This window comes from Emys orbicularis, chromosome 7 (genome assembly GCF_028017835.1).
Source record: "Emys orbicularis isolate rEmyOrb1 chromosome 7, rEmyOrb1.hap1, whole genome shotgun sequence".
NCBI lineage: Eukaryota > Metazoa > Chordata > Testudines > Emydidae > Emys > Emys orbicularis.
In genome coordinates, this window is record NC_088689.1 from 90,674,932 (window position 1) to 90,694,333 (window position 19,402).

A 19,402-nucleotide genomic window follows, 5' to 3' on the forward strand; every position below is an offset into this window, starting at 1 on the left:
TGACAGCTCTCGACCCCCCATGTAATAACCTTCCAACCCCCTGAGGGGTCCCGGCCCCCAGTTTGAGAACCCCTGCGTAAGTTATCCCTGTTATGTGATAAAATGTCAGAGTGTTATCTCATATTATTTTTGAGAATTCTCTTACCCATCCCTGATATGAATAAAGTACCTCTCTCTCTCTGAGTCTGAAAATAGATTTCACTAATGCTATCTATTTCAGATTCACACTAAAGGCACAGGAACTAGAATTATTCATATGTGTTCCAAGAAAAAAAATCTACCTCTTTCTTCCTTGCTATGGCTCTTAGAAGCAAACACAATTACATGTCATTACAATTGGTCCAGTGAGGTACAGTTACTGAGAACGGATCATTAGCCAAACTGCAATTTAATATATATTTCTTTTTGTCATTTACTTTTCACCTGAGAGCTGTATTAGGTTTTTTGTTGGTTGGTTTGTTTGTAATGTGATCTAAAGCCTTATATGGTGTGACCTTAGGCTGTCTCCATCTTGGATTAAATGAGCAAATAGCTCCTTCTAGTGGTTGCTAATCTAGTTTGGAAAATAAATACCTAATCCTACCAAAATCTATTAACACTTTGGTAGTAATGCTGATGTTTGGGTGTCCTGTGAATATTTTTTGATGAAGAGCATGAACATTCTGCTTCATAGTTCCTAATGACTCTTCCTGTGATTTAGTAGATGAATCAATCTTCTCTTTCCCTACTTGCTTTTAATAGGATGTTGAGTACATTCAGTTCACATCTGAGCTGTATAACATAGTTTATTTCTGTGTTTAAAAATAAAATAAACTATAAAATTTGAATTTATCAAAATCTCACATTGAATTGTTCCAAGATTTTGATCAATTTCAGGCAACACAATGTGTGTACTACAGCAAATTGTAGACATAACTTAGATATAAATTCACATTAAACTTGATAATATTTTAAATTGTTTTAATATAGGTTTTTTTCTGTCCCCCACCCAGGAAAACATATTTTTTGATAGTCTTTAATAAGTAGTCACCCAAACCTAACTTCTAAACAATTTAAAAACAATCCATGGGGTAAGGTGCTATGGTACATTGTATAATCAAATTATTCAGATGGGATTAATGTGATGCTAAATAAGGTGTCTGGATGCAAATGCTGCTGGCTGAAATGATTGGCGATAAATCTGATTGTTCGTCTTTGCTCAGCTCCATACCCTTTCTGCTATTACTGCCTCGCAATAGCACAATAAGTCATTGAGTGTGAAGGGAAGAAATGGTGGAGACAATGATCATTTTAGCAAACCAAAAGAAAGAAACACATTATATTTTATTTTGTCTCCTAAGGACTCTCCACTGAAAGCTGTGCAGATGCTGTGGGTCAATCTAATTATGGACACCTTTGCTTCTCTTGCTCTGGCCACTGAACCCCCTACAGAGTCTCTACTGCTAAGGAGACCATATGGCAGAAACAAGCCTCTTATATCACGTACCATGATGAAGAACATTCTGGGCCATGCTGTCTACCAGCTAACTCTCATTTTTACGCTTCTCTTCGTTGGTAAGATAAACAAAACATATTTTTGTTCACTTTAGGTCTCTGCTGTAGCTTGCTGTACTGATTATTCCAAAGTACCAAACATTTGCATTAAGCTTTAGTCAGGGCTCACCCGAGACATGCCCAAGGTGTTGAGCCATGCAGTGGGACCAAAAGAGATAAGGGGAGATGGAACAGCCCCAACTGGAGGGTGATGGGATGTAAGGGGTCATTCTGGAACTTTTCATATCTTCTTGGTAAAAATGTGGGATTTGCTTAATCTAGCTTTTTGGAATATTAAGAAAAGTGTAGGTTCAAGGCATTGGGAAAGGTTTAGGTCAGTATGGGTGTTAACCAAACTGGTCAGTCTGTTTCTAAGCTCAAATTTCAAGCCTTGTCCTCTTCACTAGGAAACTTAATATTTTATTTCTGTTGAATCTGAAATGTACAGATTCAAGTTATGCTGGTACAAAAAGCCACTTCAATTTGGGAACTGACAATATTGTTCAGTGTTCTTCCATGATAAATGCTATCGTCTGGATAATCTAGACAAACGAGCGAGTAATTAGAATCTATTTAGACCAGACAATAGACTCCATTCTGGGATTTAACACCTGTGACTGTTGGAAGAAAAAAAATTGGCTAATTTATTATTTCAGCCCTCTAACCGTGGTCTTACACTAATTCAGGTTTTACTGATGGTGAATGCTTTTCTTCTAGAATGGGGTCTTTGGGGACATGAGATATAGGGGAGAAAAGGACCGTTTTTCATTGCAAGGAATAACCCAGGAAGAATAATAGCCACTCTTCCTCTATGTCAATTAGTGCATTTGTTCAAGAGGCTGACGATAATAATTAACACTTGGGGCTCATGTACTGTGTTCATGACAATATGTCATAAGAATGGCCATACTGGGTCAGACCAGTGGTCCGTCTAGCCCAGTATCCTGTCTTCCGACAGTGGCCGATGCCAGATGCTTCAAAGGGAAAGAACAGAACAGAGCAATTGAGTGATCCATCCCCTGTCGTCCACTCCCAGCATCTGTCAGTTAGAGACTTATGGACACCCAGAGCATGGGGTTGTATCTCTGACTTTCCTGGCTAATAGCCATTGAGGGACCTATCCTCCATGAACTTGTCTAATTTTTAACTGATGTTAAATTGGCATTTGTTGATGGCCTGAAATCTATGTCTTTGTAATACATAATTTGTAATTACAGGCTATGTAATACACTCCCTAGTAAGTTGTTATGAATGTACATTCATGTATGTACAAGCCTTAGGAGGGCCAGGCTCCTCCCTGCAGCTATGAGCCTATTTTGGATGCTGGGGGGCTGACAAGCCTGTTAAAGCAAAGAAGCGGCCTATAATGAGCCTTATATGATAAGTTTCTGAGGTTGGGGTGGGAAGGGGAGATGTCCCTCAACTAGTACCTAATGTTTGCAGGAGGATTCTGATGGCCCCTAGAAAGCCTAATAAGCGTGTCAGCCTATGACTATCTAAACTATGCACATGAGCCTTCATAATAGGTACATTTGAAAGTCAAACATCCTGTATGCTTTATGGGAGTTATAGGTGGCCCTCCAGTGAGCCTCCCAAGGCTGAGAGAAGGACCCCTCTTGAAGGCCTGCAGGAGAGAAGAACCTTTGCCCCCCACACATAGTGAGCCTCAGGAGGCTCTCCAGTCCCCTTCACATTTCTGAGGAGGCGTACAGCCCATCCCATTTCCTGAGAGCCTTAGGAAATGCAGCAGTAGGCTCCCTTGGGAGCTTCAGGAGGCTCAGCTGTATCCTACATGGTAAAAAGAAAATGTGCTTCTTTCCTTTCCAATAAGCTTCCTAACAATCAGATTAGCAGTTTGGTAAAGATAAGGTAAAGGGCTAGATACTTTTTTTTAGTGAAATCTTAGGAATCATTTGATATGCTATACTAAGTTTCCCAGGGCCAGTAATCTACAGTTCCAGATTCATAAGCTAACTGTTTAAACTGGACTCTGATCAATGATCTTCTGTACAAGAGTTCAGCAAATCAAATTCCTTCTCTCTCTCCTCCTCCTTTCCCTTTGCTGCTATAAGTTGGCAATAAATATGTTACACGTGTGTTTGAACACGGATTGCCTCTATTTTTAGAGTGTCATAAATCTAGAAGCCATTGTCCTGTTCAGTTAAACTGCTGCACAGAAAAATTGTATCTTGGTCCCAGGCCTGACCTACCAAATTTTAAAGCTGGTATGTTTCTAGTGGCCTTGGGAGAAGAGTGGGCAATGGAAACTTAGATGCAACCTTATCTACTTCTATTCCATGGTGGCAGCAGGTCCTGTTTTTGGAATGAAGTAATGCAGTGAAATGGAATTTTTGAAGATTTAATTATGGATAATCATGTCAAGGAAAAAATTCAATCAGATTTAAGCATAAATCCATTTGCCTTTCATAATGGTCTTCATTATTTGGTTTGAAGTCTTTGGTAATGATTATACATATCCATGTAATCTGTGTTTAAAAGTCTCAGCTCTATCTTCAACATCACACCCATAGTAAAGTTATAATGCTACATTTATGTTATCACAACGTTTTTTAAGTCAAAAGACTATAGGCCAAAGTCTTCCTTTGGATGCATGCGCACAGTTCCCATTGATTTTCACTGGAGCTGCTCAAACATCAAAGGCAAAGTTCAGTTCTCTGATGACTCTACTGATAGAATATGACCTTACTGCAGTTCTCTCAGATCTATAACTGTTTGTGAGGTGGAAGCCTCTCATTCAAACAGTAACACCACTGAGAGCCCGTAAAAATATTGTCCAATGAATGATGTTTGGTATAAACAAATGTTTGTTAAAGTTTGCTGCAGAGCAAAATTCCCCCTTTACATTTATTTTATCTCTATTCTTTACTCATACAGATTAATGTTCTGCCCTTATTCTAAGGGTCTCTTTTTATATATAGATATACATGTGTTAAGAATTGTGACATGTATACATATAGTGAATAAGTAAAGTGGCCCTGTGTGTAGATGTATTTCCAAGTGTTATGTAACCTCTACAATTACTGTTCATACTGTACAAAATGTTGCTTTTTTAATATTGACAATCAATTTTCAGTTATCTAAATAATAGTATGATCTCCTATTAGGTGCTTACAAAGTAGATTAACAGACAAATGGACAAAAACAAATCATTTTAAAATTGGGTGGTGGTAGCTGCTGTTCTTTTTAGTTAATATCCTTGAATACTTGTCAAGAATAATGCATATTAGGAAGTAATAATGCAGAGACTGTTGAAGGATGGTTGCTGCTAATTGTTTTAGAAATGGCAAATGCAGTGTCAACAAGTCTCCAGCTCTGAGTAAATGAGATGAAAGAAATGACTCTTTAGAGTCGTTCCTACCTGGTGGGAGAAAAAACCCTACCAAAAATCATTTGAGCTGGTACATTGAGTCACTAGATAATAGTCAACATTATGAAGCTTCACAGTGGGAATTCTGTATTTCTTTGCTCACTGAGTTGGGAACTATGCCTGCAGTGTAGTAATTGTGGAAGCAATGCTGCTAAAAAATAACAAAAACAAAACAACACAAGACCAAGGAGGCAGCCCATGAGCGGGAATGGCAATATAACACAAAGTCGAGGCTGAATTTTTGATAGCAGAAACAAACTTTTTTATTCTTTTTTGCATTAAGGTGAAAAAATGTTTAAGATTGACAGTGGTCGGAATGCACCACTCCACTCTCCTCCTTCTGAGCACTACACCATTATCTTCAATACCTTCGTCATGATGCAGCTATTCAATGAAATCAACGCACGCAAAATCCACGGCGAGAGGAATGTTTTTGATGGCATTTTTAGAAACCCTATATTTTGCACTATTGTACTGGGTACATTTGCTGTACAGGTAATCATTCATGCAAGAAATAGCAACTATTCATCAGAAATGTACAATTTTTCTGTCTTTGTTCTTTGGAAAATCAAATGCTTTTGTGGCTATGGTTGTCTCTTATCAAGCCAAACGCTCATTCATCCTGTATCAGACCTATTCTGCTTTAATCAAAATAACTGCTTCTATCAGTAATGATAATTTAGAACACTTAATATTTACAAACCTAGTAAAAGCACGCTAAACAGAGTATAGTATGTTACTTTTTCACAAGAGCACTTATGGTTAAGATTTATAAGAAGTATGGTTAATTACAATGAGTAACAGATTTGTTGAAACAAGAAGTCTCATTATTTTCCATGGAGATTATTAATAGCATTATCATTAACCAATGGTAGCAAATAACTTTTTACACTTATTTACTACTATTGTCCATAGTAGGGATGAACAAGTTGGTTTGTTGTTAATGGGTGCAAGCATTGACCCATTTCCTTCATGTCAGCTGGGATCCAGAGGTCCATCAGATATCCCTAGAGCAGGGGTCGGCAACCTACAGCACGCGTGCCAAACATGGCACGCGAGCCGATTTTAAGTGGCACGCAGCTCCCTGCCACGGTCCCGGCCCCCAGCCCCACTCGTCCCCCCCGCCCACTGCTCTCCCCTGCGGGGGCAGGAGGCAGAAGCTTGGTTCTGCGGCAGCCAAGCTTCCCCCCTTCCCCGTTCCTTCCCCCAGTGTGGTGCTTTCCTGCCCCTCCTCCTCTCTGTCCCTGCGCCAATCAGCTGATGGCCCTAGTGAGGGGGAGGGGGAAGAGTGGCAGCGTGCACACAGCTCTGTAGAGGACGCAAAGAGAGGTAGGGATGGAGCCTGGGGGAAGGGGGTGGAACAGGGCATATCCCTTCCAGCCCCCTGCTGTGAGCTGCTCAGGGCAGGGGGCTGGGAGCACCCCCACAAGCCGAGCACCCCAGCCTTTTGCCCTGCACCCCCCCACACCCCAGCCCTCTGCCCTGAACCCCCACCCCACCCCAACACACACCCATCCCTCTGCCCTGCACCCCCCACACACCCCAGCCCTCTGCCCTGAACCCCCCACACACTCAGCCTTCTGCCCTGAACCCCCCACACCCCAACACACACCCAACCTTCTGCCCTGCACCCCCCACAGCCGCCAGCCCTCTGCCCTGATCTCTGAAAACCCCCCCACACACCCCCCATCCCTTTGCCCTGACCCCTGAAACACCCCGCCCCCCCCCAGGTCTGGGGTCCCGCAACAGGACCTGATCAGCCCTCTGCCGGCCTAGGTGAACAGAACCCCAGGCTGGCAGCGAGCTGAGCAGGCTGGTGGCGTAAGATCAGCATTTTAATTTAATTTTAAATGACGCTTCTTAAACATTTTGAAAACCTTGTTTACCTTACATACAATAGTTTAGTTATATAATATAGACTTATAGAAAGAGACCTTCTAAAAACATTAAAATGTATTACCGGCACGCAAAACCTTAAATTAGAGTGAATAAATGAAGACTCGGCACACCACTTCTGAAAGGTTGCTGACCCCTGCCCTAGAGTATTCTTCACTAATAGCCAAATCTATTTCATGCTGGGCTATGACTGCAGAAAACTTCTCTTTCCCCTGGTGTCATTCTTTTAATCCCACATCAGCCATTCCGCTGTACAGTCCTAGGCCAAACATCACCTGGTAAGCCCTTTGTGGGGAATGCTGCAGCTACACAAAGTCACTAAGGGCCTGCTATTTAAAGATATTTAGGCACCTAATCCCCCGTATTCCCGGAGATCTCCCTAACCCCTGGGCTGTGAAGTATTTTAGGTCTCTCTCAATCTCTCCTGTTGAAGCATTTCCACTTTTATAAAAATAATTGACTATGCAATGGGCCAGAGAGTGATTCTATAGCCTGGAGATGTTTAGGACCCTCACCTGGCAGAGGGGAGACCTGGCTTCAACTCCCTGCTCCACATCAGTTAGAGAAGGGAATTGAATCCAGATCTCCCACATCTTGGGTGAATGCTCTAAACATGTGGAGTATTTTGCTCTTGAGCAAAAGAGGGCAGCAGCTCCACACCAGCTGTGTTTTGGGCAGGCCTCTGATTGGGCCCTGCAGGTGAGGTAGGTGGGAGAAAGCCTGGGTTGTGAATCCCACTGGGACATAGGCACATGTGAAGAGTTGTGCATCAGGACTAGGCTTGCCCATCAGGAGACATGTAGGTACCACGGGGACTTCTCCAGGAAATACTGAGTTGCCTAGGAACTTTAGGCAGCGGCTGAGCAGGAGTTTTGAAGATCTAAATTGTGGATGAAGGGGACTAAAGTGGCAGTTTAGGCACCTAAATCCCATTGTGCGTCTAGCCCTCAGTGTGTGTGATTGAAAATGGGACTTAGCCTCCTAAGTCACCTAGGCCTTGCAACACTGAGTGGAGCAACACTAAATACCCTTAGAAATCTGGGCCTACTTGGGTTTAATTCACAACCAAATCTAAAGTCCTTGCCATAGAAGGGGCTTGAAGATTTTTTTCCATTCCCAGGCGTTTCCATACCTGGCTTTTGGCTGAGAGGAGAGGGGAGTTGCTATTCATAGATCTGACTTCATGTGCTGGATTCTGTCTGCTCCTCCCAATCCTCTCCATCCACTAACAAAAATTCTTCCAAAATAAATACAAACCTTAGTCTCTGTACACAACCAAGAGCCTACTTCTGCTCACTGTATTCACATGCAACTGCCACTGAGACCAGTGGGAGCTGTGTATTTGAGAAAAATGAAGGATCATAGCATAGTCAGTCTGACTTCTGCTTGCTTTTCCGTGTCTCTTTCTGCCAGGTAATCTTTCCTTAGGTAATATAAGGTTATTCTTTCAACCAATTTGTCCACTTTCACAAGGGGAAGGGGGGGTCATATGAGCTTAATTTTTTTCGGGGGGGGGGTTATAATGTTGCATAATGAAGCCTACTAAAGCTGCTCTGAATTATATTGTTCTTAATTGGGTGGCTGTTGCTAGCCCAGCTGTATTAGTTTCATTTTTTGCTATAATCTCCAGGAGCTCAGCCTGTCCTTGTGGATGGATGTGGTATGGGTATGACAGAGCCAATCCCTAGTCTGATCTATGTTTCATGGGTGGTTTAGTTAAAAAAAAAAACACATGTGTAGCTCCTTGTGTATTTGCTATATTTGCTGGGTACAGCAGAACTGCATCTGATATTTCAATTTTCTGTGCAATAGTCCTAAAAATATAACATCGGGGTGACCGGATTTTCAAAGTGAAAAGTGAGGAATCCAGCTACAGTGGGATAGAAGTCACAGGGAGTGGTTTGCTGGGAATCAGGATGGTGTTGTGCTGGGAAACAGCTATTTTATACATAGGTCCAAGGGAGATGAGGAGAAGAAAGGGCATTGGCCCATATTGTAGTGTCATTGGCATTACTATACTAGTATATGTATTTATCTGTGACACTGACTGCTGCACAGTTTTGACTCATTGTTTTTAGTGTGCTCCCCATGTCTGTCCCACCTATTGTCTCATTTTATACTTAAGAAAGTAAGTTCTCTGAGGTGTAGGGACAGTCTTTGTTTATAGATTTTTATGGTACCTAGCACTGACTATTATACACTGACTTAAAAACAAGCAAAGCTATTCATAAGGTTGCATATTAATGAAAAGTAAGATTTTTTTTTTCCTAAATCAGTCAGAATGAACCTGGTCAGCACTGTGCTGTGAGACATTTCCATCCCATTATATCAAATGCCATTTAGATAATGGTTTATTCTGTGTCATTCACATGGCACAATTGAAATCTGATTATGGTGAGACGTTTGCCACAAGATCAATCTCTCCTGCAAGTCAACATTTCTTTTTCATAAATGACCTCGTTTTACCTTTATATTATGCAAGAAACCTTAATCCAGTCCAGTGTTACCAATTTCTTCCATTGGTACTGTGTTTTAGATTTCAGTTCCATCAATCATTCACAGATTACTATTGAATGTGTTCATTTACAGCCGCCCTAGCCTCAGACCATATCAGTTATCACTAGGATGCTGTTAAAAAGACAGTCCGAGTGGAAAGATATTGAAGAAAAAATGCTAGAATTAACATTACATGATCTAGAAGTCAATCAGTCATTTGATACAACATGTGAATGTCAAGTTGCATTTGATTAGAGGAGTTTGTGCGATAACTAATATGGTTTTAGGCTAGTTTGACTATAGATAAATGAATATATTCCGGACTGAGCTGTAACTGATTGGGATTTAATCTAAACCATAGCAGCAATGGATTAAAATGTTGACACTGGAGAAAGGTCTCTTCCACTATATAAATTCCAAACTAAAATAATACTTTTCCCTGGGTGTCTAATTCAGGATATGTCAGTTTATGGGCACCCTATTTAAAATAGCCTAAGTATGATTTTCCAGAGGTCCTAAACTCCTGCCATATGAAGCCTCCGTTGACCACAGTAGGGATTAGGTGCTCAGCAATTCTGAAAAGGAGTCCCAAAGTGTTTTGAATGGAGGCTACTTTTGCTGACTTGCACCTAAGTGACACATAAGATGCCAAGTAGCAGAATGTAGGTCTCCCTACTTCAGCCCCATACTAAAATCTGCTAAACAACAAATGCCTATAGTGTGCTTAAATGTGCCATCCAGCAATGTACTTGCTGAATCAAAGTGAGATGTAAACAAGTGTACTGAAAGAGAGCGCAAAAGCTCATGTAAATGTGGGGAAAATATATTTTCAGAAGAGAGATAAAGTGTTTCTTCCTCCCTCCCATTTTTCCTCTGCAGATAGTAATTGTGCAGTTTGGTGGGAAACCTTTCAGCTGCTCTCCTCTGCAGCTTGACCAGTGGATGTGGTGTGTATTTATTGGACTAGGAGAACTTGTCTGGGGTCAGGTAAGTGTCATGTAGCAATGTATAGTTTTCTACTCATTTATTATGTTTTCACAAACCGATGGAAGGTCTGGTTTTGCGAACACTTTGTCCTAAAGTAATTTGATTCATAAGAAGGTGTGTAGGATTGCTGCTCAACCATCTCTCACTCGATCATATTTGGCATTACACTGGAAATAAACGACCCTTTTAAAAATACGGGGTTTTTCAGTAAGGTAGCACTATGTTTCTTTTTAACTTTTTGTTAATTTTCAGACTTTTTCTCCAATAGTGTGCAGTAATACAATGACTAAGTACTTCCTGAGTGAATTTGTTTGTGAAAGATGCTAGATCTATAGCCCTTAGAACTGTAGTCCTCTAGTCACAGGAAAAGTGTAGTAAGGACAGTTATAATATAAGCTTCCCTGCGTTGTCCCCACTAATGTCACTTAAATATGTTCCAAAATGACAAACACTAAGAGGTGGGTGAATAGTTCAGTGCACATGCTTATTCTCTGTGCTGAGATTGCTAGCAATGCTGCAATTAATGCCAATTACTCTTTGTGACATGGACTCTTCTCTACTCTGAATCAGACTGAGATCCACCAGCTCACTTAGTGTAGCCCACTGCTGACCTTGCTCCCGTACTTTCCATCCCATCCCTTCAGCTTGCTGAGGAAGAAAACTGGCAGCTGAATGATGGTGGCTTTCTGCAGTGCGTTCAGAACAGCTGATAATTCATGATGCATTTTAATCCAGGTGCCAGCAATAAGGTCTGCTACAACCTTTGGTGCCAAGAGTTAATAGAATTATATGTAGATGAGTGCATCAAACATTTGCAACAATCTAGAGGTAAAAGAATAAATTAATTCTATGATTAGCTGTCTGGAAGTGATTGCATAGACATCACTCGAATAGCTATTGTCCGGAGGCAAGGGTGCAGCATACAACCACCAATCTAAGTAATTTGTAGATAGTGTTTGAAGGGAGAAGCAAGAGTATTTTCCTTCTAAAAATATTTTGTAAATATCAGCCAGTTGGTTTAATCTGATGCATTCCAAAGCTCACACCCTCCCAAACAAACAAAAGTCCCCCAAAGTATTTTACTGTGTCTGGAATAAAAATAAATCTTAGGCAGAGATAGCTTATCATTATCCAGAGAAGGGCATGTGTTCCAGCAGAGAGAGGAAAATTGCCCCTGCAATTAGTTAATTAATTGTGACACCCATTAAAGTGATTCTGGCTGAACTGTCTTCATGGACACGGAGCTTCTGGGTTGGATGACTGTCGTATTCTGAAAAAAATTAAGCAAGACACCTTGGGCAGTGGGACCACAAGTATTTTTGAAGAAAAGAACTCAGTCTGGTGTCAGCAGATGCCTCCTGGCAATCATAGCTGGGTGCCATCGTTACTTGATCTTGCTGATGAAATTACCCCCAGGAGGCACCGAATCACAGTTGTTGGGAAAATCTGAATGTTAGTTGAACAGCAATTAGTAAGAAATGGCTTGTCCTCAGCAGCTTGGAAAATCTTCATTTTGGGAAAAAAGTGGTGGTGATTATGCCATTTATTCAACCACTCAGTTCTAATTTGTGGTTTAAAACATTTAAAAGAGGGCAGTGGGTTGCTTCTGGATTTTGTCCAGTGTGCATTCTTATAAATATTACAACATAACCCTTTGAAGATTAACAATTGTCTGATTTACATTCAAAGGTGAGAGTGGTTGCAGAGGTCACTGTAAATGGTTAGGCACTTTATTAAATTTGTAGAGTTAAAACTTCAATATAAAACTATACTGATTTTAGCCCACTGATTTTTTCACTTAGCAGACTACCAGTTTATTGTGTCAGATGTGTGGAGAGAAAGCAAGGGCTGAAGTACAAACAGTGCTCAACATTTGGGCAACCAGTAAACAGACTATTACAAACAAAATGAATGCATACTTTATTTAGTAGATACCAAGCCCTTTTGACCTGTGGCAAGGCTTCTCCTCTCTCCCTGCAACCTTTTAATAGGAAGCTTTTTGTCTCTCCCCACTTCCCCTAGAGAAGTCCTTTCTCACCTGCCCTGTTTAATTCAGGTTCAGCATAGAACACGTGATTCCCTTTGCTTCACCCCAGCCATCAGGAACGTTTCTCCCCCAGGCATCCACCACACCCAGTCAGGATTTTTGGCTAGAGAATTTAGACCAAGTGATTGATTTAGGGTGCTTCAGTTTTTGGGAGACCAACTTGAAACACTTTGAAATGGCCCTACTTTCAAAAGGTGAGTGCTCTGCATTTTCTGAATGTTTGGCCCCTTTCAGGTGTCTCAAGTTGGGCTCCCAAAATCACTAGTTACTTTTGAAAATCTTGGCTCTAACTGTTAAATTCATAGTTTCCTGGGAAATGGTATTTGTTTCCTGAATCCAGCTCTAGTGGCCTGGACCTGACCCTGCCGTGAGCTGGCTCGGTGAGGATCTGCCAAAGTGAAAAATACAACAAAGCGTGGGCAGAGTGTGTCATCCCAGCTGAGAGGAGACACTCACTGGGCCCTGAAGGATCTGTACACCCTGTCATACAGAGTCTCTACAGAATACAGCAGTGTTGTCTCTATACATGCAATGCAGTCTTGCTAGGCCAAACATCACTTCATCCTTTTCAGTTTTAATGGAACCCATACAATCCATTTAGCATAGGAGTACTGTAACTTTTTGAAAGCTGTTAAGTTATGGTGGCTCAATTCCTAGAGAGGCCAAATGAATCAGTAAGTCAAACTTTTAAACCTGCAACATTCACCTGGGCTTGAAATTAGGGAGATCAAGTTTGTCTAGTCAGATGCTGCAAAACTGACTCCTAAAAGAAATAAGTTCAACCTCATGTTTCTTTTTTAACTCCGACTTTAAAGTTGTGGATCATTCAGCTCAGAAACATCTCCAGCAAGGTTCCTCCTGAAAGCATTCATCATCTCTGTTCCATATCCATCAAGCTCTCCCTACCACTGCCACACCGAAACCTGCAGGGGGGACACAAACCCCCACAAACATTTTGTTCCATTCCCCACCTACCTTCCTACAACTCTTTGCCTCTACCTTATCCCATTTCTCGAGTCCCCAGACCTCTGGCAATTTCCTTCCTTTAAAGATCGGTTTTACACATCCAGTTGTGTGGCTTTGGTACTTCCGTTTTCAGATCCTATTCAGCCAGGCATACGCTGTGGCTTGATGTGTCCTTGGCAGCATTGCATGCCACAGTACCCAGAAACTGAGTCTGGAGTCCCAGGATCCAGCAGCAAAGAAGAACTGGACCCTGCAACATATCTCTGGGGAGGTCATGGTCACAAACTTGAGATACCCTTCAGCATCCAGCCAGCAACCTTCTCAGCTGCCAAAGCTTCCCACAGCGCAGGCATCCCATCTTTAGACTAAAGTTTGGCATCTGCAAAGGATTGTCCTAGTTATGATTTTTTTCCCTTCTCAGGCAGGCCCTGTTTTTCATGCATCTCAACCTTTAGGACTTAATCACCTCCTACTGAAACAGGAACAGAGCACGAACACTGAAGCACTTTCATTCTAAATGGGTTTGACATTTAACTCTGTAGGATGACTTATTTTCAATATTTAGCTTTTTCAGGTGACATGCCTTGGCTTAAATACCCATGCATCCATATTTCAATTCAGTCTGAAAGCAGAAATCAAAATAAAGAGAAGATTACTATCCAAGAAAGCTTGGCCAGAGACAGGGTAATTCTCAGCAATACATGTTTAAAATAATGTTGTTAAAATGTTGTATAACTACACTATTTGAAAACCTTTAAATTTATCAGAATAGCCTGAAAACCCTCCAGGTGCCACTTCTGCAGCAGAACAAAGCGGGGGCGTCAGTAAAAATGACATAATGAGTTAGTCTAAATGGAAAATAGAGACCAACTAGAAGTTCCAGTGACCACAGCAGTGGGCAGTTAGGTGCAACATCTGTGACTGCCATTCGCTGTTTTTAGACAGCAAGCTGATATGAAATCATGGAAAGGGTTTTTGAAGTGTTAAAACTAGATAATAGTGCCTTACTTCTAGAAAATGTTACCCTTGCCACCTTGCTCTGTGAAGCCTCAGACCTTACTAGATAACCAAGGTAAGTTGGATGGTCACCTTCTAGAAACAGATGCTGCAAGGAAGTGTGGGTGGGGCGTTGTGCTAGTCACACCTTTCTCGGGGGGTGCTGGGAAGGAATTTTTCCCTCACCACTAGATTGGCCAAGGTGAATTGGGTTTTTTTCTCCTTCTCCACAGCAGGTTCTGGGGGGCTTAGTTGGGGCAAAGATGAAATGCGAATTAGGCTGTGATGCCACAACTCATTATGTAAATGTGGGGTGGGTGTCCAGTGCAGGTACTCCATAGGGAGGGGATACTGTGAGCAGATAAAATGGATTGACTGGTAAAGGATTTAAAGGAGGTATTCTTTAAAGGAGCTGAAACAGAGTGTTTGGGGCTTCTATGACTGGTACTGCAAGGAGCCAAATGCCCCCCCTTCCCACCCTCATTCAAGGGGGTAGGAAGGATGGTGAGGTCACAGCAGCAGGTTGGCTGGGGACCAGGATGGGTAAGAGGGAGGGCTGATGGAAGATTCCCCGGTAGTTATTGAAATGATTATGGAATCACCTGCACTGTACACTTATCTCCCAGACATTTAAGAATAAAGTTGCAGCCTAATTAAACCACATCCAGTGTGTCCTATCCTTTTCCAACATAGCTGGACGATGATCTTTGTCCTCTGCCCATAGTTTGCATATCAATAAACATGTAAAGTGCCCTGGGCTGAAAGAAGCTGTATAAATATAAAGCACTATTATAAACATGTTTATCCTGGCATTTCTGGAGGATTACAAGTCTTACTGAAAAATCTTGTATTTTTCATTGCAATGAGTAGATTATGATAATATCACTGATAAATACGTCTTACATTTTCAGCACCCTTTTGTTATGTGATTTTTCAGGTCATTGCAACCATCCCAACAAGTAGGCTAAAGTTTTTAAAGGAAGCAGGGCGGCTCACTGAAAAAGAGGAAGTACCTGAAGAAGACCTGAATGAAGATGTTGAAGAAATTGACCATGCAGAGAGAGAACTTCGACGTGGACAAATTCTCTGGTTCAGAGGGCTCAACAGAATCCAAACTCAGGTATGTTAAAAGGACAGATGTAGAATCTCTGGAAAACTATATACTGGATTTTCCATTCAGAAAAGATAATGCCGCAGAGTAGAGCCATATAAAGAATGCGTGAGATGGAAAGGAAGGTACCCCAGTAACTACACTTCCATTTCCTAATCAACAATTAATAAAATAGTAAATCAGAGAAACTCAAAACGGTTTAGTTGCAAAACAGTAACATATGAATAAAATTAGAGACCTAAGAATGGTTTTCCTTGAAGACTGAGAGCTGATATGAATTTTCTATTTCACAGGTATAGCAACTGACAAAGAAAGTAAAATATTCCTATTTTAGAATTTTAACTGTTATATTAGTGAGCAAAAATATTATGCAAATTCTTTAAAAAAAAATATTCTGTTGGAAAATGTAGGCTTTTCACTGATTCAGATTTATGTTTGTGGCCTCTACTTCTGTAATAATAAAACAACTTAAATTGATTGTGGCATTGGTAAAGTAGAAGGTTTGATTCTGATAAAATATAAATCCCCTTTCTGTTCAGCAAAAACCTTAAAATCTTTTTTTGCAGCAGAATATTCAGACATGTATTTTTAGCTGAATTGGAATGTACAGCTTTGCCTGTCACTCACGAAAAATGTAATCTTGTATTTATTTTAAGTAACAAGAAGTTAAAACATCCATCAAAAAGTTGAGATGTATTTATTTACTGTTATTTATGAACTTTAATATATCATTTACATATTTTAGAAATGTTTCACTAAATATGCAGAAATATACATGGAAATTACTTCTGTGCATAGAGGAAATTAAGTTTATATGTATACTGACACCCTAAATATGCAAAGTAGACCAATTTACTAAGTAATATGGCCATAAGCAAATAACATTTGTCTTAAGGCAGGATCCATATTTTTTTCTTAGCAACATACATGGCCATTTTCATTGCAACAAAATAGCATGTTGACATAGTCTCAACAACAACAGAGAGCAGCTTTGAAAAGACAAGTATGTGATCCCCATTATATCAGCTTGGTCAGTTTATACAGGGCTTTAAAGGAAAATATGCAAATAATTAAGAACACTTTTTTCTAGTTTAAGGGATCTTAAATGGAATTTTCATCTGAGATGCTTTTGTTGAGCTTTTTGAAATGTAGATATTTGCTTTATGTTAAGACAGTGCTTTCCCCTTTTTCCATTTTAAACATTAACAAACCTTTCTGAAGAAAGATAAATGGTTATATTTTTAGGAAGAAGGGAATTAGTAGGTGCAAGGAGTAATGTCTGGTGCATCAGGTCTCTGCAGTGACAGTATTGTGTTGCTGTTGTGGGAAAACAGAAAAATAAAGGTGGCAATTGCTGCTACAGAGATTAAGGATCAGGTTAAATCCCAAAGCTCCCAAGGTAAGTAATTAAATGCAGATCCCCAGCCTTGGGATTCTGTGTCCAGAGTACCTTGACTCAGGAGCACTCATCAAGAGAGAAAATCCAAACTGTTACAAGGACCCTCCAGATAAGAGTGACAAACGTGTGCCCAGGTGAGGTCTATAGATTGCAAGAGTTATTCTCTAAACGTGCATTATTTTCTTCCTGGTGGCTGTAGGAGGAGTGTTGTCTGTTGGCATTTCTGTCAGGATGTCTTTCTGGTTGTGGTGAGTTTAAACAACAACAAAAAGCGAATTACACCCTTTCAGTTCCCCTTCTAGTTTGAGAGGTATCTTGTAGTTCTATATATCTTTGCCTTCATAATCCATGGATAAATTATTCTTCTTGTTCCCTATTTAAAACAAAATAAACATTAATTGTGTTTTCTTGCTAACCCCCATCTACTTAGTATCTTTTCTACTTTTAGTTGTAGAACTATCTTTGGTAGGATATATTGTTTCCTTTCCTACCAGTAGGTTTTTGTGATTTTTTTTCCCTCCCCCTTATTTTGTTTATTCAGTGACTCTGATTTTACGTTTATTTGATATCTGTGGAATGATATTGGAGAAAGGAAATGGGCCAACACATTAAAAAAAAAGGGCTCAAAATGCAATCACAAGATGTCCCTTGGAGAGTTTCTCATTTCACTATGCAAGTCAAATTAGTGCAAGACCCATTGTTGGCCTCTGTTACCTTGAATTTGGTGCATTTTGATGCACCAAGTTTTTGTGCCCCATCCAAATGAATTCATACGCTTGTACTGCATTTCCCAGGAAGCCATCTAAAGAAGAGTTGATGGAAGAAGATGAGGATGTCTCTAGCATCCTTGTGGAGCTGGAGGATTTGCAGGAATCCTCTGATGTCTAATGCACTTCTGGAGATGCAGAAGAAGAAGGTAGAGCATCTAATCCTTTTATATATAAAGAGGATGGCAATGAGATTGGGAATGGATGTAGAATCTTTCACCACTAGAATGCTGGTTCAAATCTGGATCAGGCTACTTTCCACCATCTGACACTTGTTCTGTGTTCAATGTGAAATACATTTTTGGTTATTTTCTGTCCAGTCGTTACTGGACAGGTAATCACATCACATGCACAAACAAAGCTTTATAAGTCCCAAGAAGGTTCCCAATGAATCCAATTTTTTTTTCCAGATAACTGGCAGACGACTTAGTTGCATCGCTCCAAAGAATATTCATCCAAACTCATGTTAGAGACATCAGTGCTAAGATATTTCTTTCTCTGAAAATAGAGCATTCAAACCTGGGCAAAAGGGAAACAATTTTATTGTTGCTTCCTCATACCGAAAAGTCAGGGGCATCTCTAGTTCATACTTGCAAAGATCTCAAATAATTTGTTTTAAAAGAAAGGAAGAATCTAAGTTAAGGAGTCTGGCTATGTGCACTTGACCTTGTCTTCACTACTTATGTTCACTAAGCTTTTTAGCCTTTGTATTGGAATACTTATCTGTGAATGGATATATTCTCCCAATGGGGTAGTTGGATCATAAAATGAATACCATATAAGCTCTCATAAGTGACCCACTGTAGCTACATAAGATTTCATAAAGAAAAGGTAGTATTATGAACTTCCATAAAAACAGTTTTTTCACCTATATCTATAATTCAGCAATATTTTTGTAGTGTCTTTTACAACTCATGTGAATGCAGGAAATCTTAATTCTGACGAACTGATGGAGTTAAGACAGGATTGATCAGACAGCAGCAGCAGCCTTAATGACCTCCTAAAAGCTAAAATAGTCTGTCTTCAGACAAATTGCAGGGTAGAAAATCCAAGTCAAGTCAGATAAAAAATATAATTAAAACATAATTTATGAGAAAGTTCTTCTGTAGTTCTCTCACACTTAAGGATGGACAAAAATTGTGGATTCTGAGGTTTTCCAAACCTCTAAAACTATTTTTCAGGTTCCCAAAGCTGGGAGTCTGTACCATTTTTTCCTGTCTCATAAGTCAAGTCAATGTTTAATTTTTCTAGGGGTGATACAGTAATACTTCCTACCAAACAAGGGCATTTTGAGAATAAATGTCAACCAAGTTTAAAATGCTCATATGATATGGTGATTGCCACAGGAAAGCTTATAAATAAATAAAAACATTTAAAAAATCCACATTTTTCTAGTTAGAGGGGAGCCTGTGCTATACATTAAGGATAGAAGAGTTCAACCCACCCCTAAAAAAGCTTGTTTTGGAACAAGTAGATGCCATTACAGATCTGAATAAGGGATGTATACAGCATTTTTCATTAGACTTATTCTCATACTTTCTGGGTTTTTTCAGTTTCTCCTAGGGCCAATGCAAATCCAGTAGCATGAAAGTCAAACTTTCCAAGTGGTTTTGAAATTTAAGCAAAATAAGTTTGCCCATCTCATCTTACGTCATTCCATCAGAGCATTTTATACCAAACATAAACTAGAAATTCAAAAATTTACAAGGTCCTAACTTGAGTAGAACCTACAGGATTGTTCTTATTCAAGGCAGAATAAAACTTTTAGATTACCTAGCTGACTTTTTTTTTATTTTGACATTTGGACAGTCGACGT

General features: G+C 40.1%; 1 protein-coding gene across 7 annotated transcripts in view; it reads left to right on the forward strand.

The window, feature by feature from the left end:
• The window catches only part of ATP2B2 (ATPase plasma membrane Ca2+ transporting 2), a 327,087-nt gene that overhangs the window by 289,676 nt on the left and 18,009 nt on the right, over window positions 1–19,402 (forward strand). For all 7 annotated transcript variants that reach the window (XM_065408374.1, XM_065408373.1, XM_065408376.1 and 4 more), the window contains 4 exons: window positions 1,341–1,554; window positions 5,205–5,416; window positions 10,193–10,300; window positions 15,247–15,429. In XM_065408374.1, coding sequence (XP_065264446.1) covers window positions 1,341–1,554; window positions 5,205–5,416; window positions 10,193–10,300; window positions 15,247–15,429 — 717 coding nt within the window. The remainder of the gene's footprint in view (window positions 1–1,340; window positions 1,555–5,204; window positions 5,417–10,192; window positions 10,301–15,246; window positions 15,430–19,402) is intronic.